Source organism: Meleagris gallopavo, chromosome 11, assembly GCF_905368555.1.
Source record: "Meleagris gallopavo chromosome 11, MGAL_WU_HG_1.1, whole genome shotgun sequence".
NCBI lineage: Eukaryota > Metazoa > Chordata > Aves > Galliformes > Phasianidae > Meleagris > Meleagris gallopavo.
The window spans coordinates 22,002,507-22,029,784 of record NC_139414.1 but is presented as its reverse complement, the minus strand read 5'-3'; the positions used below and the strand labels follow the sequence as shown (position 1 = coordinate 22,029,784).

The following is a 27,278-nucleotide window of genomic DNA, read 5'->3' as shown; positions in this document are numbered from 1 at the left end:
ATCTTGGAAGATGTGGAGACAGTTCTACTTCTATTTAAAAACCAAACCGTCAAAATGAGCAACACCAAGAGCTAGATTTCACCAGCACACTTCCTAATTCTTTGTGTGTCCAGTAGTCAGCTGGGTGGTGAGAACACAGATGGTGTGGCTCTATCTACCAAAGTTGCATTGGCCTAAAACTGTATTTCCTGCATCACAGAGTCCCCTTTTTGTACCTGATCTTTTTAGATATCCTGGTTGTCTCTGACTCAAGATGATCCAGGAATCAAACTGAGCAGATTATTATTAGTGGATGGGGCTGGAAGATGCTCATCACATCTAGCTGTAATAGAAACGTATGAGAAGCTGCTCCTGACCAACCTTTCTGTAGCTGGCAGAGGAGTATTTCAGAAAAGGGCAGGCAGGCTACTGGAGGGGTTCTTGTTGGTTCCTTTCCATCCCCCTGTTTTTCTGTTCCTGCTTAGCATCTACATACAGCCCTTAGGGGACACAGCGAGATGACATGGGCTTTGATGCCAACAATATGCTGATGACATGCAGCTTTATGAATCTCTTTAGTCCAGTGCAGGCATGGCTATCTCACAGATAAAAACAGAGCTTGAAGGAAGATTAGAGTCTGGACGAAGACCAGTTGACTTAAATTGAATCCAGAAAAGACCAAAGTGTCTGCTTTTAGTATCTGGCTAGCACCTCTGCTTTGCCCTTAGTTTAGGATATTTGCTTCTAGCACTTAAATGACTGTTACACTCTGGGATTCTGCTGGATTTATCCCTGACCCAGAAGCATAAAAACCAGCAGTCTCCAAGATTGCTTTACTTCATCTTCATTTAGCAGGAGCATTACCTTCCTTTTTCACGTGGAAGACTGCTCTTTAGGAGTTAGCCTCAAAATCCAGCACTCCTTGTACGTAATGCAACACCTTTCCCCTTGTGCTAGATAAGCACATATCCCATGGACTAGACCCTGAACTACAGGAATAGGGTGTTATACTTTACTATTACCTAAACATCCTGAAGCCCAGAAATACACAGATTCTCGTAAGGGCTGCAAATGTTATTTAGCTGTGAGTGAGATGGAGAAGAAATTGTAGGAAAGGTTGAGACTTAAAGCATCCCTCCCACCAGGTTTGGGATTGGTTGGTTTAATGTAGGTATTTGGTATGTATTCTTTCATCTTTCTCCTGTGTGTATAGGAACTTATTATTTGAATAAGTGAAATGAGGGGGGGGATGGAGGTGGGAGTGGGATGGGGAGAGAAGATACCATTCTGGCCTCTGGTAGAGCTCAAGAGAAAACTCCCAAGCTCAGATTGAATAAATTAATACTGATTATTTGATTAATAATAGTACTGAAAAAAGGAGGAGTGCAGAGAAAAAAAACAAAGTCTTTCTATATCTGAGGAAAGATTTCACGTTATGAAAGTTGAGAACTCAATTGTTTGTATATAGAGGGAAAATATTTTTAGGTGTACATAATTTTAAAAAAATTGTGTGTTTGCTTTTTATGTATGCACTGGATTGTGCTGGATGGCTGGAGATAACTGTATAGATGTGCAGTGCAGGAGTTAATGTTTTGAATTTCATGTCTCGTGCTGGAATTCTTTCCACTGAAAAAGCAGTCCCATGCAGTGTATTTCTGAGAAAATGTTGCTGAGAATGTGGGTCTAAATGTTTCTTTAACTTTAGAACTGGCAAAGAGTCAGTGAGTTCCAATGCACTGGTCACGAGACTGCAGTTCATTGCGAGCTCAGCTGTGTTTCTGGCTTAGCCCTTCAAGTGTTGTATGATTTGGGGCATATCAGTTAACTTCTGTTTTGCCTTCTGCCCATGGGACGTATATTTTTGAATGCAAGCTCTTTAAGACAGGCTTTGCTCAAGCATGTGTGAATTACTTATTAGTGTGCAATAGTGGTATATATTGAGGCTTTTATGAAATGCTGTAATGCAAGAAATAGTTTTGCATGCACATAATTTTGAGTGAACCGTTTATTCCTTTTCCTGACGCTGTCTTTTGTTTTAGAAGCTCTGTGTACTGATAGCATGGGTTTGTTTCAGGCGCAGGCACAGATCCAGCAGTAGCTCTTCATATGGTTCTAGAAGGAAACGCAGTCGCAGCCGATCAAGGGGCAGAGGAAAATCCTACAGATCTCAAAGATCGAGGTCAAAAAGTAGAACGAGAAGGTAAGGTGCTTTTCTAGGAAAGAAATTATTGTTATTTCTACTATAAAAACATTTATTTTAAATCAGCGTGTGCTTACTGAGTTTGTGAGCATGTTAGAAGTGGTTGCATGTGGTCTAATTGACTTGTTGCTTGAAAATCTTCTTAAATTGAAACCTCTGTGCTAGGCTTTTCATGCACTTATTATAACTTTATTTTAAGCTGATAGCACAGTTGGATTTAATGATAAATTATATATATTGAGTTTGGCCAAGTGCAAAAAAAAAAAAAGTCACCTTAGTTTTGTTTAACTGCAGTAATCTGAAATCAAGGTACAAAAGTTGTCTTTTTGATTACTGATTTCCATAACCTCCATGCATAATATTGATTCAGTGAAGATAACATGAAACTTTTGTTTTCTCATCTGTTTTTCTTGTGAAATGGGGAAGTGTTTCCGTTTATGCACCTCTCACTTAACGTTGAAAGGTATCTGTGGTACTGCAGTTCTTGATGGATCAGATTGTGACAAGTCAGTATTTTCAGTAATAAGCATAATTTAATTCATCATCAAATTGTATTATAAAAACTGTTTTGTACTTTATGATTAGCAGGGACTCTATGTTTTGGTGTGTATTTGTCAAAAAGTTTAAATGAATTTGATCCATGGATATAAGAACTGCTATTGAATTTAAGGTCATTATTGAGTCTAGCAGGTAGATGAAAGCTTTTTTTTTTTTAATATCTGTTTACTGATCTGCAGCTAGGTAATTCTGCCTAGAACTTACTAAGAACTTGGTAAGATTTGTTATTTTCTTGTGCCAAATCAGTCGAGTCGTTCCTCCTAAATGTTATTGAAAAATTGTTGTTGAAGGATGTGAGCACTTCCCTTTTCCTATTTGTATTCTCTCATGACTTATTCACAGCTGTTCATTATAATAGTTGCCTGGACACTTATTGCTACAGTGCCTTTGTAGTGGCAATTTGGTTATTTAAACAACCTGATCTCTCTTGGAGTATAGTTACCATCTGAGCTGTAGAGTGGATAAGCTGCTGAGTTCTGTGTAGAAGTGCTCCTATAAAAATCCACTGTTTTTATAGCATCAGTTTTAAAACAGTGAGATGTAAAAAGAATAAAGTGACAGCAAAGGTGCTCTTGAGTAGGTCAGGTGCTCAGTATTAGAAAACAGGATAACATGCTCTTAAAGGTCTGTTGTATTCTAATAAATGTAAATTGCTTTATTGGTTAGATGTAGCATGATATACTAATGGTCATGTTTGCCAAAGGATTTGCTGATGGGAATTGCCATTGCAATGTATGGAAATTAACTGCCTAAAATATTTTAAAACCTAATTGTGATTTATTTTATTTTGTGCTGGGAAATATTGCATACAAATATTTGGTGTACAAAGTATACTAGCTTTTCAAACCTGTCCTACTGACAGTATAGCTGCAGGTCATTTTGTATTACTAGTCACAGACACAAATATTTAGGGAAAATATTCTTAAATAACATCTCAAATTATCTTAAAGTCTGAATCAAAGATTCTTTTATTGCAGTCTGCTCTCTTGTACTCTTGTTACCCTGTGAAGCCATGGTTTAATCTGGGGAAGAACTGAGTAGGTTGCAGAAAGCTGCTGCTGGGGCCTGTGTGCTCCCCGTTTGTAGTACGGGGCAATGGCAACAATGCTGAGTACTTGTCTTGCTAACTCAAAATCTGCCTTGTATACTTGAGTGAAGGTATGAACAGCTCTCTGAAGAGGACTGGTTGAGTGCATTGTGGCTCCTCAGGCTGGAGAGAGATTTGGAGGGGGACAGAGGAAAGGTGATGGAGGGGTATATTAAAAAAAAAAAAAAAAAAAAAAAAGATGTGAAAAGATGATTGAAGGAGAAAATGAACAGCACTCCTTCAATGTAAGATCCTGGGCAGGCATCAAGTGAAGCAGATTCTAGTTAAATAGAGTTCTTGCACATCATGTAATAAAGCTGTGGAAGTTTTTGCTCTTGGATGTTGTGGATACCAAATTTTAAATGATTAAAAAAAAAAAAAGGCAAGAAAAATTCTTCAGAATCTATTGTAGTGGAGAAACAAGATTTGTCTTGGGCAATGTGCAGGATGGAGTGCTGAAGTCATGGTGCAATTTTTATATGAATTTGGCACCCGGGATCCATTACGTGTTTTTTTTCTATCACCTTTGAAGGTAAGTACCAAAGAAAGCACTTGAGTGAACTAGCTAATGAAATGATTGCAAGTAACTCGTCCAGTTCTTGTTTGTGTAGTAAGAGCATGTCACCTGCTGGAGTATTCTCGTTGGTACCCTGCGGGTGAATTGACTGTGGTGGGAAATAAAACCTACAGACCCGCCAGCAAGGCAGCAGTGTGAGATGCTACAATAAAGCAAAGCTCTTCTCTGTGCTGCTCTTATTTGTAGGGTTGCTGTTGTGCTTCCCAAGTACCACCTTCAGGACTTGAGCCAACTGTGTTTTCCAATGTCCGTTGGGTCTGACGCTACAAAACCACTTTCTTGTTGGAGGTTGAGATTCTTTACATTGTATCGTGAAATCCCTGGATTTATTTTTGGTGTAAGTCATGCAGGTATTGCAAACTGTCTTCCAATTTCTCCCTCCAGTCCTCCATCAAACAAAGATAGTTTATTTTTCAAGATGGGGAACATGTTTGTAAAAGCATGTGTACCTGTAGTGTAATTTTATAACATATAATTTTATAACTAGCTTTTATAACATCGGTATTTAATTTGAATGAAATACCCAAATACTGAGATATCAGGCTTTCATGTGATAAGTTACAAAGCATGTGATGATCTCAACGTATTTTTAAAATGTGCCACTTAACAAAATGAAGCACAAAATATCAGCTCAGATTTCAGAAGGTAGGAAAACTTGTGTGTATTGTGACTATTTTAGATGCATTTTTTTAGAGTCAAAAAAGTGGGTCTTCCTAGTAATGCTATAAATTTGAAGCTGTCCTACAGCAAGATAGTACAATGCAAATATGACTTAATAAGATCACAAACTGAATTTCAGCAAAACAACCAAGATTTACATTAAATTAGGAATTTTAAAACCGATTTAGTTTGTTTTACTGAGCATTTGCTTAATAACATTTTGCCTTCTTGCAATCTTTTTAAAGACAATAATTCGTCTGTGAAATGCAGGCACATCCTCAGTAGAAAAATTGAAAGCAACAGCTCACTTTCTGAAACCACACATAGAGTGATATAAAGAAATATTTCAGCTCTGCGAAATTTAATAAATCATCCCATTTCCTAATTTGATCATATTAGATGCTGATGTGGAAGAAGCATTTCAAATACCATCTCCTCATTAATATACATCAGTCTGGGGAATAGAATGGAATACTTATGCAGAGATGTCACAGTTACTGTTTCTTAGTTTACTAAGTGGAACAGGTTGATGTGATACTGGGTGCTATTTGTCAATGTCTTGCTAAAATGGTTTGGGTCGAGTTATGGAGTCCAGAAAGACAGCGGCTGATAAATCAAAAGTGGATTGAGTGGACAGGAGGCAGTGATTGATACTGTGACAGGATATGAAGAAAGGAATCTTGATACAAGCATGCATGATATTGAATATGAGAAGGAAAATGGCCCTGGAGTATGGATATTATTCAAGGAAATGAGAATAATAATATCATCTTGAAATTATTGCTGGGTGAAGATTAGGATAGTTCTTATTAGAATATTATGCTTCTGTGGAACGGAGAAACTTGGATTTCCTGTGACTTGTGTATGGATAGAGGCTTGTTAATATTTTTAGTTTTCACTGCAGTCTTTCTGCAAGTTAATTGTATAGGAAAATACGTCAGAACTTGGGAATTCAGTCTTTTAATTCGTGGAGCTTTAAATAGGTTTAACCAAAGGATGTTAACCTTTTTTTCCTTGACTTCCTACAGTTCTGTGGTTGCAGAGCATTTTGCTATAATTGTCCTTAAATACGCAAGCTTGTTTTTATTGTCTGCCAAATGTTTTTGTCTTGTCTTGTTATTTTAAACTGAAGAATCCTGTGCTGAAATGCGTAACGAAGTTCGACGTGAGTGATGCAATAACAGCTGGTACATCTATAGGTATCTATAGGGGTAATACAGTGTGAAGTGTAATCTTGTTTGTGAAATTGCTGTCTCTGGGTGGTCAGCAAAGGAGGTGCTTGATCGGTGGCTTTTTGTGTTGCTGGGGGCGGGGACATGATTACATATTATTTCCTGAACCCTATTCCAATTTAGTTTGGAAATGTGTGCATCTTACTGCAATCTATGGCCTGGTGACTTGCTCATTACGGGTAGCTTGGAATAGGGTTGGAGTTTGGTAGCAAAAGGTAAATTGTTGCCTCAAGTTGTTCTTATCCTAGCAAAATAAACTAGAATTATCTTGCATCCAGCCCTCATAGTTTGTCAGAGTTCTTCAGTTTTGGTGCTTGTAAGTCCTGCTATTTGGAAAATAAGGTCCTCTGTTTATGCAGAGGAGAGTTAACTGAAAAGGGTGGCTAAGTAATGACAGTAAAAGCAAAGAGCTGGCTAAAAAGGGTCAATAAGTAATAATAACAACAAGAAAAATATGTTTGCATACCCCCACAGTACTATTTGAATATCTGGACAGGTTCACAGCTTTAGTAAACTCTGTTAATGGTTTAATTTGCATTACCTGGTAAATGATGCACGGGGCTGATGGCATTACAAGAATCCTCCCCTACAGACGTTTTCTAGGTGTACTTCCAACACTGCTGCTTCAAACAGAAATGCAATACTAGGTGGTGCTTACTGCGGCGTTACAGATGTTGCCATTGGGTTTGATCTGTGCTCGGAAGGTCACAGCTTCAGTCAAAAGTTATTCCTGGTTGGGGCAGACTGTCAGTCCTTGCTTTGTATTGGTTGTTTACTCTGTGCATTTTACAGCGTGCCACTGTATGGTAATGGGCTTAAGCTTTTTTCAGGTTTGGCTTTTTAGTACTGGCAGGAGTCAGTTGTCTTGTGTGTGAGCTTCCTTTTTTCTTTGAGAATTGTTTTTTTTAAATATTGAGGTCTCTTCCAACCCCTGCAATTCTTTTGAATTGATTGTGATTTCTAATAAAATCTAAACAAAGAAGTATTTTAGCAAAGAGACGGTATTGCACAGTGAAACGTTGTGCATATAACTTCTGAAAGATACAAACAGCATCACTGAGTGCTTTGGTATTTGCCGTACTAGGGATGGTGGGTAGGAAGGGGCCTTTCCTTCTTCAATTAGTCTCTTATTTTCCATGCATCATGTTTTTAGTGTGGTTGCATGAATGTGCCCCGGCCTGTCAGAGCCTACAGGTGATAGCAAGTGTTGGATCAAGACATAATCTATCCCGACCTGCCTTCAAAACTTCCTTTTAGCAGCGGGAGAGCACTTAAATAGGTTATGCTATGGAGTATCGGGGGATAGTTTCCATTATGAACAACTTGGGGAAGAGTTTTCTAGTAACTGCATCAGCCTGAAAAGATAATAAAAAGATAATAAAGGCTCTTAAGAGAGAGGGAGATTAAGAGGATCTAGTTTTGAGATAGATATTAATGTCAGTGGCAACGTGTGGTAGACGAGACAATGACAGGTAAGGAAAAAAAGGAATGGCTCAAGTAGTGGTCAAAGGTTATAATGTATCTAAGATGAATTGCAGCTGCATGAACCTAGAACCTTGACTTTTTTTTTTGTGATCACGATTGTTGAGAAGCAGGACTAAATTGAAATGTGATGCAAGAATGTGGGTTGAAGATGAGGTTGGTTTCAGCCGAAGGATAGATGCTGGTAGCTGTTCTGAGGACAGGAAGGGCCTAGGGGAGAAAGTGAGGGTTTCCTGAACTCACTGTCCTATGGGCATCAGCTGCTGTGAGTTTTTGGCTGCTTGGAAAGGACATGGAAGGAACTTGGAAGCAAAGTTTTTGAGTAATGACAGCAGTAGTGACTTTGAGAGCAGAGGGAAGAGAGAGTGTACCAACATGACTCTGAATATCTGCTGTAAAAAAATAAAATAAAATAAAATAAAAATCTGGGAATAAGGGCAAGACAGCTGTGAAAAACAAGGCTGGGCACAAATTGACAGGCAGTGGTGAAAAGCTGTCTTAATCTATTGAAAGGCTTTTTCAACATTACTGTCTTTGGAAATGGATCCAAGAATTTTCTACGGAGAAGCAGATGGAAGTCCAATAAGAAATCAAGCAATGCTATCAGAATATTTCTCCTGAAATGCTTCGTTGCCTGCTAGTAACTACTGGAGTTGCTATTCTTTTACAGGTTTGATCTGCTGCCTATGGTATTTTTCCTTCTCTCCTTGCTGGGCAAATTGGCACTGTCGCATGCAGTAACGGCACAAATCCACGTCTGCAATCGCAGGAGGGACTGATGCCAGCATTGTGTGCATCTCTCCTCTTTGTGGAGGGGTAGTGGAGGTTAGGAGTTTTTGTTCAGTTAGAATGTATATTTAATTAAAAAAAAAAAAGCAGTATTTCTTGCATTGCACTTCAAACAAAGGCTTCAGGAAGGGCAGAACTAGTGGAATTTGGATGGGTTTTGCTCATGTGGTGTTGAGTTTTTTCTGCAGATGTTAATGGCAGATACTCTTTGTTTTTTTTTTCCAGTGATAAATCAACACTTGGAGTTTTCATTTAGGGTCTTACTCCATTACAGTTATATCACCAGTTGTCTCTAAAATATGTTTTTAGCTATAATAAGTTACTTTAAAAAAAATTAACAATTATTCTGCACAGATGTAGTGGAATAAGTAAAAGAGTGAAGCAGTAGCATTCAAGATATCCTAGAGCAATAACCCACCAATGCACACATTACCAAGGTCTAATTGACCACTTTGGGAAATTAAACTTCATAAGGCAATGCCAGGGGCCCTAAAGTTATCAATAAGGGCAGATAGCTGCTAGTGACAGCTGCTTTGATGCCTTTCATTGGTATATAGTAAAAAAAAAAAGAAGCCTTAAACATATGAATTCATGACTGCTGTTCATTTAGAGCTAACTATTGAATCTAATTGCATGGAAAATTCTTTTTTCTAAAGCAGTCCTGGTGTTATGTTTGTAGAATGTGTTCTTAATGTAGCTTCTTATTTTTGTAAAGCCTTTCATTCCTCCTTTTGGGAAAGGGGCTACTTGTGCGTTGCCTCCCTCCTTTTAATGTGGGGGGCAGTGGTTGTACTGCAGTTTTCTGTTTGGGAGAAGATACTTAAGGAAGTATGAGAATAATTTGATTCTCTTTGGTGGAGAATCGACTCTTTTATTTTAGTCTACATTCTGAATTATTGCATATTTCTACTTTTTTAATCCTCTTTTCCTCCATTACCACAACTCTGGCCATGAATCTATTCATTTTTGCCACAGAGATCATGTTTCTAGAGGCTGCTATGCAAATCAACACAGAGCAGATGTCTTAAAGATGCATTGGTAATACAAGACCATCACTGTCTGCAGGAGTAAATTGCTGCTGTTTCCAGTGTTAGTTTCCAGAATCCGATTATCAGCATGTGAAGCGCAACATTTGTAGAATTTAATAGGAGCATTTTGCTGTGGATTCCTGCCTGTCTAATAACGGATGGCAGGAGCAGTACCTAGGCTATAAAGATACAGGCAAAATGCAGATATTGCTGCCCAGAGTGTTTTGCTGCCCTTTTTGTATGGAGCTGTCAGTATGTTCCTCTTGCTGGGTTTTTTTGCAGTTGTAGCAGCAGTGTGCAAGAAGCTGTCAGTCCTATCCATTCCAAAAATCCAAGCTGCACTTGGTTGCATGTATCTGTCCACCGCACTGTAGATGGATGTGCCAGAGCTAAGACTGTGTACAACCCTGGCTTAGCATCCACGTTCATCACAGTTTTAATGATGGATTACTGTTTCCCCCATAGATTCCTTACCTTGTTTACTTTATGTATTAATAGATTGGTTACTGTAGTCCTTCTCAATTATTTTTGTGTATTATTCTTGCGTTATTTCATTCAAGTTCCATGAAAAGCAGCTGTAACAAGACTGTTGTTCTTAGAACCAGCCACCTTGGAGCAGGGGTCAGCGACTATTGAAGTATGCTGTGCTGCTTAATGTGGTGCCTTTTTCAAACTGGCAGTTAAATAAGTTGCTAGAAATGTATCAAGCCCTGGGAGAAATTAATTACTAAGGAGATACGATGTTTAACTGTAAAGTCTGGCTTGCTTCTGTTTCTGGAGGCTGGTTGGGAGCTCCTGGGGAGCCAGGATCTGGGAACAAGCCTTGCTGGGAAGCTGCGCTCAGGGAGTTCCAGTTCTCTGCTTTTGTCCAGGATCTGGGCTGGAGACATTGCTCAGCAAGTAGCGAAGTAGGACAGTGGCTGCCATGTGCGGTGCTTCAGGTACCTTTGTGTCAATGAATTTTATCCTACATGAATCAGCTGTCCTTCAAGATCCAGATAGGCAGCTGGCTGTTCTTGTTGATGTTCTGAGTGACTTCTGTGCCAGGTTAAGCTGACGCTTTGCTGACTGCCCCTTCACTGTTTGGTGTGTTGTTGCCTTCACCCCTGCCTATGCATGGAGGCCGGTCAGCATGCGGAGCAAACAGCTTTCTGCCCTGTCTGAGTGGGGAATGGGAGAGCAGGGCAAGAGTTGTCATAATGGAGAGTACAGGTTGGAGGAAGAGGCTTCAGCCTCGGGTGTTGAAGCTGGGACCTGATGAGAGAGTTTCAAAGCGAAATGGCCCTCAAACAGGGAGAGCTGCTGGTTTCTAAGGCACTGAAATGCAAGAGCACGAATATATATAGATGCTAATGCTTCATCTGGTTCTAATATAGGTTTATTGGTTTACTTCAGCTCCGGCAAAGTTGCACTTGACTTCAGCAATTCCTGGTTTTCAATTCAGGTGTAACGTTGTAGGAAGAAAAAGAAAGAAGTGTACTGCTGATTTCATGCATGTGTAAAGCCTTTGTCTTTTTACTATCAAAGCAGAGCTGAAGCAATTGCCTCAGCAAAATATTTTATTTATGTTGAATATGTGATGACCTCATAAGGAAAAATGTGAAAACCATAGAGTAACTGGAGAAGGATGCATTGAAGTATTGTGTATATCTTTAAAAAAAACAATCTTTAAGATTTAGGAGAAGAAAGAAAATAATTGTCTATATCTTAGTGCTGCTGTAACTCTAAATATTTTGGATGTACTTTTGGTAGAATTTTCTTTTGACCTTAAGTTTTCTGCTTATGTTCTTACCTCAGAATATTGTGCAGGGAGTGCTTTCAGTTTTAGATTTACTTATCCAAAAATATTGCCATAAAAATATTCTTCAGTTGCAGTTTTTACAGTGTTATATCAGCTCCTAGTTAAGGCAGACTGAAGAACTCTCCTTAATTTTAAGGAATGATGTTCAGCTTGAATGAATTATTTTAATTCTTTTATAATTTTGTACCACTGATTCATATGATAGGAATGGAGGCGAGGGCCACTGGATGTCTTTCAACAATTCCTATGTTGCTAGGTACCTATTTTGCTTCTATATTTTTTGCTTCTCTTCTGTGGACACAATATGCTAGGTATGCTAAATTGTAATAGGATTTAAATTAATCTGTGGCATAGCACTGAAAATCTGTTACCAGCCTATATCAAAAAGCTATGCTGAAAGTTTTGCTGTTAGAGCTTCTTGATTGGAGAATGGGTGTGGGGGAAAAAAATCCTTTTTCTATTTTTCTAGTATATAGTCTTATTGAAGTTCTTCCAAATTAGATTTTAAATGCCAATTAGGAGGTTGAATATACTAAAATAAAAGCAAATACAACTAAAATGGCCTCACCTTATGGCTAGTTAGGCTTTTTCTCTCAAAAGCGGAACCTTTGCTCTGAGCGTGGCTTTGAGAAAGATATTCAGCTTAATGAACACATTAATTAGAACCATAACTATTTATAAGATAATTAGAAACGAAGCACGGTAAACTGGGCTTTTCCTGCAATTAATGGAGGATTAATTACTGGAGGTAATGAAGTGGATTTTTAAATGCATTAAGGTGAAGTACAGAGATGTGCAAGGCTTTGTGATAGTTGCATAATTATTCCAGGCTGTTTGAGCATAGCTCATATGAGATCGCTAATAAGCATCATTGCATCATTATGTATGCACTTAAAAAGACTTACCACCAAAATGACTGCCTAATTATTTCTAATTGGCAGGAGTCTGTGTAGTCATTGAGCTGTTTGTAGCCATTTTAAGGTTCATTTAACTATCCTTGGGGCCATGTGATAGATGGAAAAAAGCTTCAGCTACACGCTGGCCTTGGCTGGCGCCGTTAATCAATTTTGGTGGGCTTCAGTTTGAAATGCATTTGCTCATGCGGAGGTCAAAACCTGAAGTAGTCCAAGCAAAGTTTGGCTTTTTGATGCCACTTGACTGTGTTCATTAGCAATTAGTAAAATAATTGTGTCTGTCACTATATTTGGATTTCCATATGACTTGGTATTCTTTCATCACTGTCCCTTCTTACAGCATATTAGCTTCACTGGAAACCAAATATTCTTCCAACAGACCCTTTTAGCAACTTCAGTGTAGTGGCATATGTTCCTATATACTACCTTTCTTCATTCATTTGTTAGCTTAAACAGTGCAATGCATTTCAACACAATCATCTAATTTGCTCCCGATTGATTGCTGAGTGAAAGTTTCTACCCAAGGACAATATTTTAGGGCTTTTAAGGGTATCTCTAAGGAATTAGTCATTAAGCATTAGCAGAGGAAGCAAGAAGTAGTCAAATCGAATTCTGACGTTGACCAGAGTTTTGCAGTTAGGGGCATCTATTTCCAGGATGTTGACAGCTATGTGGATTCAAGGGCATCTTCTGCCAGAAGAAACCTGGGCAATAATTGTGCTCATCTGAAAACTCATTACTGCATAAACGTTAGTGCACTGGTGCTGTCAATAATTGCACTGGAAACGCGTGTACCGTTTGGAAATGACCTTTTTGATATACTACAATTAGTATATAGTTATTTTATCTGACTCTGTCAGATTTAACGTGACATCCCATTAGGTAAGTGTCTGTGAAAGTTCTCAATGAGCGCGTTGTCCTGTTAAATGTAATCATAACCATCTGTGGGGTGTTGTCAATGTACATAAGCCATTCCTGTAGCTTAAGAAAACACTGGTGAGCAAATTGTAGGCTAATAAAATAAAGATCAGCTTTACCACTTTTGTTGCAGAAAATGTGGTTCTAGTAATTTAATGCTAAAACATAATTTAAAAAAAGAAATTGTTCTGGCTGAACAGTAAGATTGATTGGAAACAGTTATTCAAAAGGCAAAAAATTGTCATTTACTCATGAGTGTTAGTTCAGATGACAGACACTGAAGTGAGGGAATTATGGTACCTAACCAAATGTACACCAATCTTTATGGAGAGCTGCTGAATTACTTAAGGTTATATTCAGTTGTTTTACCGTTGAGATTTCTATAGTGGTAATTTGGTGGAGGTCGCTTCTGTAAACAAGTATCAGAGGCAGAAAAAATTAATAAAATGCAAATAGTGTTTCTTATTGAGACTCGTTAGGAAATGTATTTTATTAAGTCCTATCGAATGTGTGGTAACACAAATGCTGCTCCCTGATAATCAGAACTAACACTGAGAAATAAACATTGGCATGGAACAGCAGTTGTAGTCTGCCTTTGAACTCTGTATATATTGAAAATTCTGATGTTAATAGAAGTTGTAACTGATGATGCATTTTTCTTTGATACAGTATAGCAGTGCAGTGGGAATCGTGTGATATAGCTATGGTTTTAATTATAAAACTGTTCACAATTAAGATTTTAAACTGCCATTTATGTAATTACCAAATTACATCGTCTGGTCTGTGTTCAGTTTGGGGCTCTGAGTGGACTCCATTGCCAAGTTAGCTTCATCAAGTCTCTTCCTGCGCTGAGTTTCTCCTCCCTGAAGACAAAAGGTCCCTTCTGCTGTTCCATTGGGATCTGCTTGGGGAGATCAGCACTAAGTGCACGGGGCTGTGCTCGAGTGGGGCTGTCAGGACCCTGCAGTATGGAATGGTGACCTGCCTGGGCCAGTGCTCCCATTGCTCTGGGCTCTCCTCCTTTTTTCATGGGTTGTCTTTTCAGGGACCCTCTTGAATTGGCGTGAATTCACAGCAGATGTGGTCTGAAACGTTGGTTTTGTATTTGGAAGAAAAGATGCTCATTGAGTTGTAATTAGTAGTTTGTAAGTTCCTATCTTGTCTTTTGACAAAGTAGCCAATTTTGCTAGCTAAGAGCCATTCATCTTTTGTGAACTTTTTAATGCAATGTAATGTAACAGTTGAAGTAAAGGTGCTTTATCCTATAGTGTGTCACACACTTGAGATTTGTACCATTATGGCAGCTGAGGACTGCAAACCAGGAAAACGTGGTGAGAGGACTTTCAGAATGCACATCACAGAAGAATATTATAAACTTCATTTCATTTAGAGCTGTTTCTCTTCTAATGAGAGCTTTGAGAATGCATCTGGGACCTCTGGCTCTCCTACTGTACTAAAGAAGAGAAAAACTTAGTATTTTTTGAGTAAGTAGATGAACACAAACAATTGATGCAAATATAAATTTCCAGCCCAGCTCTGAAAGAAGCGTTGGAAGTAGAAGTGCTGCTGGTCTGCCAGCAAAGTGGGCAAGCCCTGGGCATTCTGCTGGCAGCCTTGGCAGAGCCTGAGTTAGGGATCATTCCCTAAATAATACAAAGAAGGCTGGCCCTTATTTCAGAACCTATCTTAGAATAAGCTGATAGAAGACATACCAATCTTACAATCCTTAAACCAGAGCTTGGTAACCAATGTTGATTGCAAGTAGCTTGTGGTTGGTATCATCAGTTGGACAGAAGAGTCGTTAATACTTTTTTGAGATGTAATAATCAAGTAGTTTCATTACTTCTGATGACTTTATGAATTTTAATAAGCTATTCAGATTTTGTTTTCTCACCCTTTGATACATTGTTCTATTTCTGTTTTGTAACAGTTGAAGCTTCTATGATGAAAACACTTTTTCTTTGGAATAATATGTGGCATTTTTGAGGGTTTTTTTTTCCTTTCTTGGACTTAATTAGTCATTAGAGCCGGGGCTTGGGGAGGACACAACAGGGTTATTGGTGATGACCTCCACTAAGTACCTCTCAGCTGTGTGTTGTTCATCAGCCTCCAGCAAATACGCCGTGCTCTGCAAAAAGGAGAATGCTAAATGAAGACAAAAGTGTGCTCTCCTGCATCCACCCTGTGTTTGTTAAATGCAAAGTACCGGTGCAAGATGCATTTAACATGCACTTAAATTAGGAAATAATCTTTGCATGTGTATGGATTGAAAAAGTACTCATGACACATAGGAACTGTTGATGTAGTGTTTGTAAAACATTTTGCCAATGTGGGATAACGTGTTATTGCTTTTTCTCCTGCTTCAGGAGCTTTTAAAGCCTTTTTATGAATTAATTTCTGGAGATCTGATCCTATAGTAAAATGATGGCCACTTTCATTAGGTATATTAATGAAATTAAAGTATACTCAATTTTGAGGAAAAAAGGATGGTATTTTAAAAATCTTACGTTTAATGTAGCTTTATATGGTAAAGGATAGGTGAAATATCTCCATTTTAAAAATTACATATGTATATACATATTTTTTTACAGCTCACAAAATTTAACCTTTAGTGCCTGGTTGTCAGTGAGGTAAAGAAAGAGCTTGCACTGCCTGAGCTGTGTGCAGCACAGTGGCTTTGCCTGGTGGTGGCTGGGGACCGTGGGCACCCAGCCTTCATGGTTGTGGTTGTTCACTGTTGGCGTCCCACTGTGTCGGCTAATTTCAGGCATCTGCTGAGGTGATTTCATCCAGCTGTCTCATATCTGCTTGGCTATTAGGATACATATTTATTACATAAATATCTTCAAGCTCAAGCCACGATCGAGGCCTCGAGCTCAGATGTTTTACAATCACAAGAAATGAAATAGTGGTCTTGTCAAAGGCAGAAGAGTTGAACTTACCTGTAACTAATTTGGGCTTCCCAGGGGCACCAGGAAAGTGAACAAGTCATCCTTCGTTACATTCCTTCACTCTTTAACACAATATCGGGGGCGTCGGTCAACTTATAACGAATAATTACCTGGATGGGGATTCCATCTGGAAAATGAATTTGAGCTATTTTTGTCGCTTTGCAGTCCAACCAGATCTTCGTGTCGTGGCAGAGGCAGTCACTAACGCCTGCGTGATGGAGGAACAAAGAACTCAGTGCACTTCAGGGGAGTCCTGGGAGGAACCGGGCCCTCCTTCCTTACAATCTATTCCAGCTGTATTGAGAATAGTCCAAGTGCATCTGTGTGCACTGAATTAATTAATTACCAAGTGTGATGGGTTTACTTGCTGATGGAATGTTGTCTTACTAATCCATATAGAATTCAAGTTTCTCCATACGTGTCTTTTAAAGAATATCTATTAAAAAAAAAAAAAGAAAAAGAAAAAGCATGCATTTCTTCAGATTGCCCAGTCCTGCTGGGGAGGAACTTTATCTGCAGCCTCAGTAGTGGCAGTTCTGGAATGGGTGAGAGCAGCAAGGAGTGCTCCTTGCTCCTATCTCTGTGTGGCAGACTGACAGCTGTGTTCATTTTGCCTCGCCTGCAGGGTGAGCAGCCCTTATGCACTTGCACAGACTGAAGATGACCTGGGTGTTCTCAACCAATTCGTGGTGCTTTTATTTTTGGCTAACTGATTAGCGGAATACATCTTATCGAGCTCAATTTTGCTTTTCCATGGAAGTTTATATATAGTTCATATACAACTGCTATTTTTGTAGGTGTGTGTTTTTATGCACTTGAGGTGTAGAACTTTCAGACCGCTTTGAATGGGGAAGGATGGGCACTCAGTGGGGGGAGGTGAGGGATTTCTTAGTTGATTTTATTTAATAGCCAGGGCAGTGTGTTACCTCCCACTTCTTAATTGTTTTATTACCCAAAGGCTATTAGAAATGATAGGTTTTCATGTTCAGTCATGAGCAGTTTTTCTGTTCAGTCATGGTGATGTGATTATGGGGTTAAAAAAAGAAGTCCTGGTTTGAGGCATCCTCTGTGCAAGAGAAACTCACTGTGGAAAAAATGGCTGTGTTCTTCAACTGAGTTTCCTAATTAGAGGTGGAATCTCAGCAAAGAGAGTTGGTTTCGAGTCTTCTGAGAGATAAGTAAGGGGAATGAGTCAGGAACGTGTTTTCTCTGATGGGAGATGAGGATGCTCAGCTCCTTGGAGTGGTTGTGTTGCTGGCGTTTACAGACCTGTGCAGGGAGGGAATCCCTTCCTGTATGGCTAATGGAGTGGAACACTTTGCAGCTCCAGTAGATCCGTGGGAGCTGTTCACACAGCTGTTCTCCCTCCCCATATCCTCAGCAGCACACTTCATTACACGTCCCTTGGCCACAGCTGCTCCCATAGCCCTGCCTCTGCGTAAGAAGCCTGGTGAAAAATAGCGTAAGTCATTTTGTGTGGGATGCAGAAATACCGTGCAGCCAGCAGTGCTGCCGTTGGTTTATGTGCTTCCACATGTTCAGTGTGTGTCTGGCCTGCTCGAGCAGATAGCACGTGTATCCACAGGAAAGTGTGCTCCTCCCCGAGCTGCTCGTGGAGGGATCCAGTTCCAGTGGCGTGCAGGCTGGTGTCACTGGCTTTGTTAGGGGTCTGTAGCATCACCCCAACAAGAACTACTGCTTGCGTAGCTGATGTTTAATCTCTGCTTTATATTTCTGGTTTTCCAGGTGGCACTCAGTGAAGTCTGCTTTCTGCTTGTAGCTTTCCATTGGAAAGCTGGTGCACTCTCAGTGTCGGAAAGGCTGTGCTCAGCTTTCCCCTCTTCTCCCTCAGCAAGGAATTTTGTCCAAAGCACACAAGAAGTAAGCCCGAGCCATTGACTGCTGACAGAAAAGCTCGATGGCTCCAGAAAGACCCACGAAGTTAACTTTTTCTCCATGTGGTTGCGGATGCCCTGTAGGTTTCCCAACACCTCTGCGGTGCGGTGGGCACACATCGACCTCGAGGTGCACAGCCAGTGTTGGTGCTGCATCTCTGGGTGGCCAGGGGTCGTGGCAGGGAGCACATTCTGCTTTCCTTTGGGGCTGAGTGCAGGAGCCCAGGAGGTGCAGTCAGAAGGACGGGGCTGGTAACAAAGGGGTGGCTTGAGAATAACCAAACCCAGCAGCAGTGTCTTTTCTGCCTGTTCTGCTGTCCTGCTGCATTTATGTGCTCCTCATGCCAAGATTTCAGTAACTGCTTTGTTTGTTTGTTTTTAATTACAGTTTACTGGAAGCTTGAGTGTAATTTCCTCAAATGTTTAATTATGTAATTAACGTGATTTATGGGTGGAGAACTGTTTATTACTGAGGTAAGTTGATGCCTGGATCTGGTGAATCCATTTTCCCCATTCTGCCAACTGTGTTCTTGATTCTCTGTTGCTGCTTATATTTCATCTTGCCTGTCTCCAGCACAGTGGATGATGTTGTTACTATCTTTAATACCTCTATTTTCTCTTACCGATTGCCTAAACAGCTGCCTTGAAGCAAATGTCTCTTTCCTCTTAGCACCAGTCTCATGGCAGACTTAAAAGCTGACCCCCTGCTTGTGCATGTTTTCATCTTTCATTCACTTCAGCAATATATAAGCCATATTATGCTATACGTTATCAGTAGCGTGTTGTCCATATTTAACTTCCTTAAACGCCTTTTTAAATTGCAAACAAAATAAGACGGGCTCTGTAGTGGTATCCATGTTCAAATTAAAAATGAATTGTTATTAACTTCCACACTTTGAGCAACTGCAGGCGATGCTTGAAACTGTTGTACGTTCCTCAAGAACCTGTGCTGTGTGTTTGTGGCTTTTAGTTCAAGAGGAAAACTTCCCTCGACATGCTTTGTAAGAGAACATGTCATTCTGCTGCAGTGAGCCGTGTTTGTGCTGTCTTTTTTAGCAGTGTGACAATCCAGGCATGATGCAATGCAGTTGTTCCATTGTTCTTTCCAGACTTGTGATATATTGCTAAAGTCTTAAAAAGGCGTGAATTTGTTGGGCTTTGTTTGTGGTTATTGAGCTACTGATAAGCTGGTAAGAGTTGTGCCAGCTGATGGAAAAAGAGTCCCAGCAAAGCACTTGGCATCTCAGAAACTTTGGAGCTGTGTTTGTTATTTGCCAGGAAAATTGTTTTTGTTCCTTCCCCCTCCCTCCAAAAAAAAAAAAAAAAAAAAAAAAGCCCTACTTGCAGTGCAGGAATGCTTTTTTTTCTTTATTTCAGCTTTCCTGCATTTGCATTCTAATTCCTCTATTGAAGAAGCCTGCTTCGGTGGCTGCTTTCAGATCGTAGTGTTTTGCAAAGATTAGATTGTAGCTATAAGATACAGCTCAATGCTTTAGTGCAATATAATTGGGGAAATACTAAACGACACTGACCTCATTTCCTTTAGAACAATGAAAATTAATAGTTTCACGTTTTATTAGGCTGATATTCCAGATGTAGTGTACATTTAATTAAGTGTAGTTTCCTTTTGGTTATGGTATGTGTATCTGCTTTTTGTCGCAAATTCTTTCTAGTTTTACAGTTTTCCACATGTTTTCTTTCACCATTTATGATTTTTTCAAAGCGGAGCTATAAGGATTTAAATCACTTTAGCATGCAGCAAAACAGTTCCCATTCAAACAATAAACGCCATTTTAAAAAGCCTTTAGATCTTCTGTCACTTCATAAATATAAATGTATAAAAACATTATGCAGTTGTAGTGCCCACCTGCTAATTAAATGCAGATTTCCTCAAACTTGTTTTAAAATCTGCTTATTTGTTTCAACTCTGTCTCTGTTCGGAATACATATGGCCCTTGTGAAACTAATTATGCTCACGGAGCAGCTGTTAAATTTAGTGCAACTAATTTTATCCAATATTTTACATTTTAATTGATTACCTGTGAAGAAATTAGCAAATTAACACTTATTGTGCAGTAACAGAATGGGCTTTTATGGATACTTTCAATTTTTACAAGTGGACTAAGTGTTGATGGAATAAAGACGTTTGGTAGGATTTGAGATAGGGAAGTTATTGGCGAGCCTTGATTATCTGGTGTGAGAATTTTGGGATACCGCGTGATGCCAAGCATCTGTGTGTTCTGCAAGTTAGACATGAAAAGCAGATTGGAAAGTAATAGCTTTTCACAGAATTTTGGTAACATATGGGCTTATCTGGATCTAAGAGCCCTTTGAAGATCTTTGAACTTGCCTAAATGACTTAACCTTTGGCATGGCGGGTGGGTGTTCTGGGTGCTGGGGGAGGGGCTGTGCTGCCAGCCTACTTCCCACCTTTTTTTTATTTAAATCTTCCCATAGTTTTGTAATTCGAACATTTTCCAACTTTAATAATTGGGATTATTAAAAAAAAAAAATCAATAGCAATAAGAATAGAGATTTTCATTTTCCTCTTGATCTGCAGACTTTCTGCTTGTGTACGTAGGGCATCTTGGCGCAGGTGACGTGTAGCTCTGTGCCGTGAAGTTACAGCTTGCCTTCCCTTTCTGCAGGATATTGCAGTATTAGTTCATAGCAGCGTGCAGGTGAATTCGTTCATGCTGCAAATGGAAAAGTGCTGCAACTTGTTAGGCACCGAGTAGCAACCTGAGCGTGCTCAAATTTTCACTTTATGAAATTGCTTTCCGCTGCTATGAGCTTATTGAGTGTTTTGGACTTATTACAGGGCCTAGAAGTTTGCATGAAGCTTTCCTAGGGCAAATGTTGTAGGATTTGGGGCTCTTAATGCAAGGCAGAAAGACGGCTGTGTTGTGCAAAGCGTGGTGGGATGGAGCTGTGTGGGTGAGCGGAGCTTTGCTGGGTGCTGGGGCTGAACCTGGCCTCTCTGGAGGGTGCAGTGCTGGGTACCCAGCTGCTCGAAGCAGTACGATGCGTTGTTTTGCTTACAGCTCTTTTGATCTGAATTTTGTTATGGAGTTCCCTTGGCTGCCCCCTCCGTGCTGATGAACACAGGGTCCATCTCAGCTCCTGGAAGACAGCGCGTAGGAGAGGCTCTGCAGGTGTTTTCTGGTGCAGCAGCAGCATACACTGCATCAGCTCGGTAATGTTTCCCATTACATATGTGCTACACTGGGGACACCACAGTCAGGATTAAGTTGGGGACTGACCAAGCTGGTGTGTCCTGCAGGGATGGCCTCTGTGGAACATAACATTTTTGTTAAGACTTTCATGGTAGCATCCCACTGATAGTCTTACACCTCCCTCCCTGCGTGGCTGGGACAGGGAACACGAAGTAGACCTGCTATCTTTTGTAACTGCAATACTCAAAGCATAAAGAATGACTATTAATCACTCTAGGTTAATGAATTTTATGGATACAGAAGACTGTAAATGAGAGAACAGGGACAGATTCTGTAAAGAAAACGTTCATCTGTTTGTCAGTGCTGCTGGAAGCGCTCAGTGCAAATCTACGTTTACAAATTCAGTGTGACAAACCTATTTCTAATTTCTAAGAGGTGTTTTTCTGCATGTGAATTGTATCTGCTGTTTGTTTTACTTAGATGAGCAAACAGAATTCTGGAATTTGTGATGACATAATAAAAAATCCGTCCTGAGATGGGAAATATCCCACTTACTTAAGTGGTAATTTGATCTATTGTATAAGTGCTAATACTGTGACCAATAATAGAAGATATAGTGTTGCGAGGGATGCCATCTGCTGAATGAAACCTAAACCAGAGGTTCTGACCCCTGGTGCTAGTCTGAAAGGCATGATGGCAAGGCTAGGTACGTTAACCCCAGCGTGCTGGACACATTCCAGACTCAATAACAGCATTCTTCCTCAGTTTGATTTATAGCTTCATCTGGAGGTAGTATTTTCTTTTGCTTACTCTATTGTTGAGTTTTATTAAACAGTTGTTGCTTTTAAAATTGAGTGATCTCTTGTATGTGATTTTGCTTTTAAAGGCCTTTGGAGTCCGAAAGGTGCTAAATAATTCTCATCCAGGTTTATGAAATGCCCTCCTCTCTCCCACAGCCCTCTTGATACTTAATGAAACTTTTCAATGAGGTGCCATCAGAACCTTTATGGGATTGGTGTTGTACTGGGAACTAGTGGGAACTTGTGTTGCTGCTCTCCTAAATGTGCACTGTATTTAGCTGCTCATGTCAGCAGAGATGTATTGACTGATGATAAATTATAAATTAGAAAATTGGGAATCATGAAAGGTTCTCTTGGACTTAACTGTCTCTACCTGTATCCTAATAGTACTTTATCTTTTTTCATTTAAGTTTATCAGTAATGGTGCAGGTTGGTTACAGAGGAATGGGTAAGGTGATTGAGCGCAGGGGATCCTGGAGCCACTCGAGAACTTGAGGTCCAGAACAGAGGACTGTGTGTGCACAAACCCCTGCACCTGTATGCACTTCCCTGCTGTGCTGGACTTGCAGGGTTGCTCTGCAGAATGTGTTTCAGACTTAGATTTGATATTAAGAAGTGTGTGTATATCAGCAGAAGGCTAAAGCTGGGGAACTGTAAATGCCACTCCTGTTTTTGCTTTTGTTGGAACATTGGTATTAGTAATAAAGTATTTAATATGTAAGTACAAGCACTTATTAGCATCCGTAACTTCTTTGATTATTTGCTAAGATAAGTTGATTATTGTGTAGAAATTCACTGTTTTTCATCTTTTTTTCTCCAACAACCCTAAAGACTGCACTGTTAAGACCTAATTGTTTGTTCATGCATGAGTACTGTCTGTTGTGATTTAATTTATTTTACATTCCTCCTTTAGAGTAGAAACAATGCTTTCTTATTCGCTTTTGAGAAATTGGCAGGGTTTTACTGAAAGATCTAAAGCACTAAATGATTTGAATGTGTGTTCCAAATAGTTGGCCAAGATAACAAATCTAACGTGCAGAGAGTCCCAGAAATGTGCTATTGCTAAATTCTGATATTGTGGATTCTGTGTAGATCGCGCTCAAGACCTCGACAGCGTTCTTACAGTCGGAGCAGTGAAAGATCCAGTCATAGGAGGACTCACAGTGGGTCTCGTGAAAGAGAGCGGCGTAAAGGCAGAGAGAAGGAAAAAGTGAAAGAGAAAGGCAAAGGCAAAGAGAAGGAGATGAGTGGCACGAAGCTGGGGTAAGTGAAATGACAAATAATGCAGCCCTGATAAAAACGGGGAATGGTTTGTGCTGTCTTCCTCAGTTTATTTTGTAAAATATGTGCTATTTACATAAAAATGATGGAAGTTATTGGAAAATCTTTGAAACGTGTAATTCTTAGTATTTTAAAATTCTGGAATGTGGCATTGATTTAAACAAAATAACAGTTTAATTTACAATTCTTTTTCCCCTTGCTTTGCAAATATGCTTAGTAGCTTTTCTTCAATAGATTAGTATAACTCCTTTTCTGATGCATTCTAATCATAAGTTAAAAAATGAAGAGTACTGGAGGATGATGATTATTTCCTGTGGAAAAAGTGCTTTTCACTGCATGGTGGGTTCCCCCCCTCCCCACCCCCCACCCCGACGCTTGTGTGTTGACAGAAATTTCTGTTGGGCTTCATTTGTAGCTCCAAGTATAGTTTCAGTGTATATACTCACTATGGTTGAATGATGGACTGCCTTTCAAAACATGCTGTCAACATAATTTTCACTTGAAATGACTTAGATTGTTAATCTTGTTTTCTCAGATTTCAGAGAAGGCAGTTTATGTAATTACCTCTGTGTTATACATCTCAATCTCCTACAACTTTTAGTGGAATGTTTATCTTTTCTCTATTTATGCGATTAGCTTTAAGATGGAAGGCTGGTATATTGAACCTCCTTCTTGAACCTCTCTTTGGTGCTTTCCCACTAGCACTAAAAGGGAATTTCTACAACAGCACCTTCTGCCAGCATTCATGGGGACAGCTTGCATGTATCTGTTTGGTTTTACAGTGTGGCAATGCTGGTTATTTAGTCCCTCACATATAATTGCTCTGGGTTATGTTATTGTAAAGTATTCGTGTAAATTAGTTATCTGCACATTTTTATTCTTATTTATAGTACATACACTGCTGGGAACTTCAAAGATGGTGTCTTCCATGCATTTCAAGGGTTACTTTCCTAATTTTACTGCACCACATGGGGGTATTCTCTCAGAGGCAGTGATGCCCTAGCACTGCTGCCCCTGTGGGGTGCCCTATTGCTGCAGTGCTGGGGACTGGGGCCGTGGGGGTGTCCCTGCCCATGAGAGGAGTGGGGCTGGGGGGATTTAAGGTCCTTTCTGACTCAAACCCCTCTGTGACTTTGTCATTCATCAGTTACTTTTGCAGTTATTGTCAGCAGTCAGTAGGATTCAGTGTAAACGTCGTGAATAAATATCTGAGATATTTACAGTGTGTCTGAAGCTTGTTACCCGTTTACCTGGAGTCTGAATGTGTTTGGTACTTCTGGAGGACTTGAAGAGAAGCCTGGATGTTGCATCCAAAATTGCTTTTTAATGAAGCAGGTTCTAGGGCTGTGAATGGAGAAGGAATCCATACTGAGCGCAACTACATTTGGTGTGTGAGAGGTTTCTGGACTTTATGTGGAAGCACGTCTTAAATCATGCTGCAATATATTGCAGAGCTTTATTAACATACTGCCTGACTTGGTCCTTTTATTGCAAGGATCAATATCAGATAACAGTAGGAAGAACTCAGAAGTGCCTCGATTTTGTTGGAAGCAAACAATTTACCTTTGTGTTTTGATAACTTAGAAAATTGCTTACGCTGCATTTGAATACAAAATGCCTTGTTTGGGATGTGTCCAGGGTAGCAAGGACACAGAGTACGAGCAGTTGATAGCAACGTTACATGACATCAGACCATCTTCCTCTGAGTCCAGGGACAGGCCAGTGGGCTTTGTATAGGGATTTCTTGCTCAGAGCATTATTAGGCTACAAGTTGAAATGTACCTGAGATGACATTGATATGATCTATACTTAATAAACTTTTTGGGGGTGGGGTGAGAGGAAGGGGTGTGTGTTTCAATTTAATCAAATAGTGATCAAAGCGTATCTATCCAGACAATATGGATCTGAGGAGCTTTTTTCCTTGAGTTATTTGTCATTCTGAAGATTTAGATGGTATCAGCATCGCATTTAAAGGTTTTGCAAAGCAACATATTTAGAAACAGAGAACGCAGAGCTCTGTGAGTCAATTGCTATTTGCAATTACTGCAGAAATATTACAGTTCTGTTTTTTGTAGGAGACTTTCTCAAGCTTCCCAAGCTCTGAGATTTCTTCTTTCTCATTTATTCATGTGTTTATTTTCTTTGTGGCTGACAAGTGTTGGAAGGAGATGACCTCCTTGGCTGGGGAAGCTCACCTGTCCTGCAGTTGGCTCTGGTTAGCTGAAGGTAGTGAGTTGGCTTTCCTCTGTGTTTGTTTTGTTTTGTTTTGTGGGCATATGTTATAATTTAAGGTTTTTTGTCTTGCAGTGGTGTCAGATGTCCCCTTGTGGGTATGGCTAGAATTAGGACTCTTAATATAGCTCTCCTGTGGGGCTGTCTCACCAGATCCTGTGACTGCTGCTGCTCCCTGCAGCACCACACCTGGCTGCCTGGCCTGGGAGCTCCCTGCTCACCCTGCTGACACACTGCTGGGGCAGACGAGCAAACAGTACAACATTCTGCTCTGTAAGACTGCTCACTTGGGCTTTTCTAGAAACTCCAGCAGCTGGGGACTCTTTTTAGAGGGGAAAAATAGGCCTCTGTATTTGGAATAGATTCCTGCAGGTACTCCGTGTAAAGGAACCAGATATAGTTTCCAATTTAAATTCATGTGTGTTTGGAATGTACTGACTGGAAAAATAGCTGCTTTAAATATTATGAAGGTCTTTTACATCTGAATGTTTCCGAAGATGCTTGTTGTGATTGAAGAAACCTGGTTTCAGGAAGTATCATAGAATGGCCTGGGTTGCAAAGGCCCACAGCGCTCATCAGTTCCAACCCCCTGCTGTGTGCAGGTCACCAACCAGCAGCCCAGGCTGCCCAGAGCCACATCCAGCCTGGCCTCGAATGCCTGCAGGGATGGGGCATCCACAGCCTCCTTGGGCAACCTGTTCCAGTGCCTCACCACCCTCTGAGTGAAAAAATTCCTTCTAATATCCAACCTAAACCTCCCCTGTCTGAGTTTAAAACCATTCCCCTTGTCCTGTCACTACCCACCCTTACGAACAGCCATTCCCCCTCCGGTAGTCCCTCTACTTTCACATTCTGTGGACACTGGGATGTTTGCACGTCTCTGTCACTGTGCTGTGTGCTTTCTTACCTTATACGTGAGATGAAATCACTAAACAGATTTTTTTCCTTTGTTCTTGGGCTTCTCGACACTTCATTATCCAGTTTAAGCAGCCATATATTTGAGACTTGATTGTTTCTCTAAAGTAGAGGGTCAAAATGTCGGTTTTGCACTAATTATGGAGAAAATGTTCTTCTTTGTTCATGGCTCGTGTAAATGCTAATTATAACCTTGTTTTCAGCACTTTATTGTATATGTTTGTAGGCATGGGAGGGGAAGGGCTTGTGGCTTTTATTTTTAAATCAGGGCAACCTTAGGTTTTTCCAAAGCGAGTCTTGTCTTCACAGGAAAAATTTGGGCAGATTTCCAGAGCAGAAGAAAATCTGCCACTGTAAACCAGTTGTCGTCCCTCCTGTGCTCTGTTTCAGTGGGCACTCAGTAAATAAGGGTGAGCACTGAACTTTGTGCAGGCTGGGTGAGTGTCAGCTCTTTTTTGGAGTTCGGCTTTGTTACCCTCAGAGCAAACCAGCTGAACTCTTTTGTTCTTACAGTCTGAAATGTTTTAATGGATATGCTATTTGTTCAGCCATCGTGGGGAGACTGTGGTAACAGCTGCTTTGAGTTTAGGTTGGGAAGCTCATGTGCAGCATCAGACAGTACTTGGCTAAAAACGAAAAGTGATGGGGTTGAGAGAGGTGTATCACGCTTGGAAATAATTTTGTGCTCTCTTACAAGGTAAAGCAATGCATATTCAAAAAGCATTCCACCAACATACCCTAAATATTCATAGACAGCAGGACGATCCATCTTTCCATCAGGATTATTTAATTTCCAGTGAGGA

The 27,278-nt window shown here is 40.1% G+C and overlaps 1 protein-coding gene across 5 annotated transcripts in view; it reads left to right on the top strand.

The window, feature by feature from the left end:
* Positions 1 to 27,278, top strand: part of RSRC1 (arginine and serine rich coiled-coil 1) — a 115,631-nt gene that overhangs the window by 5,268 nt on the left and 83,085 nt on the right. For all 5 annotated transcript variants that reach the window (XM_085232953.1, XM_019619202.3, XM_019619204.3 and 2 more), the window contains exons 3-4: positions 2,054 to 2,179; positions 23,140 to 23,310. In XM_085232953.1, the coding sequence (XP_085089079.1) occupies positions 2,054 to 2,179; positions 23,140 to 23,310 (297 nt within the window). The remainder of the gene's footprint in view (positions 1 to 2,053; positions 2,180 to 23,139; positions 23,311 to 27,278) is intronic.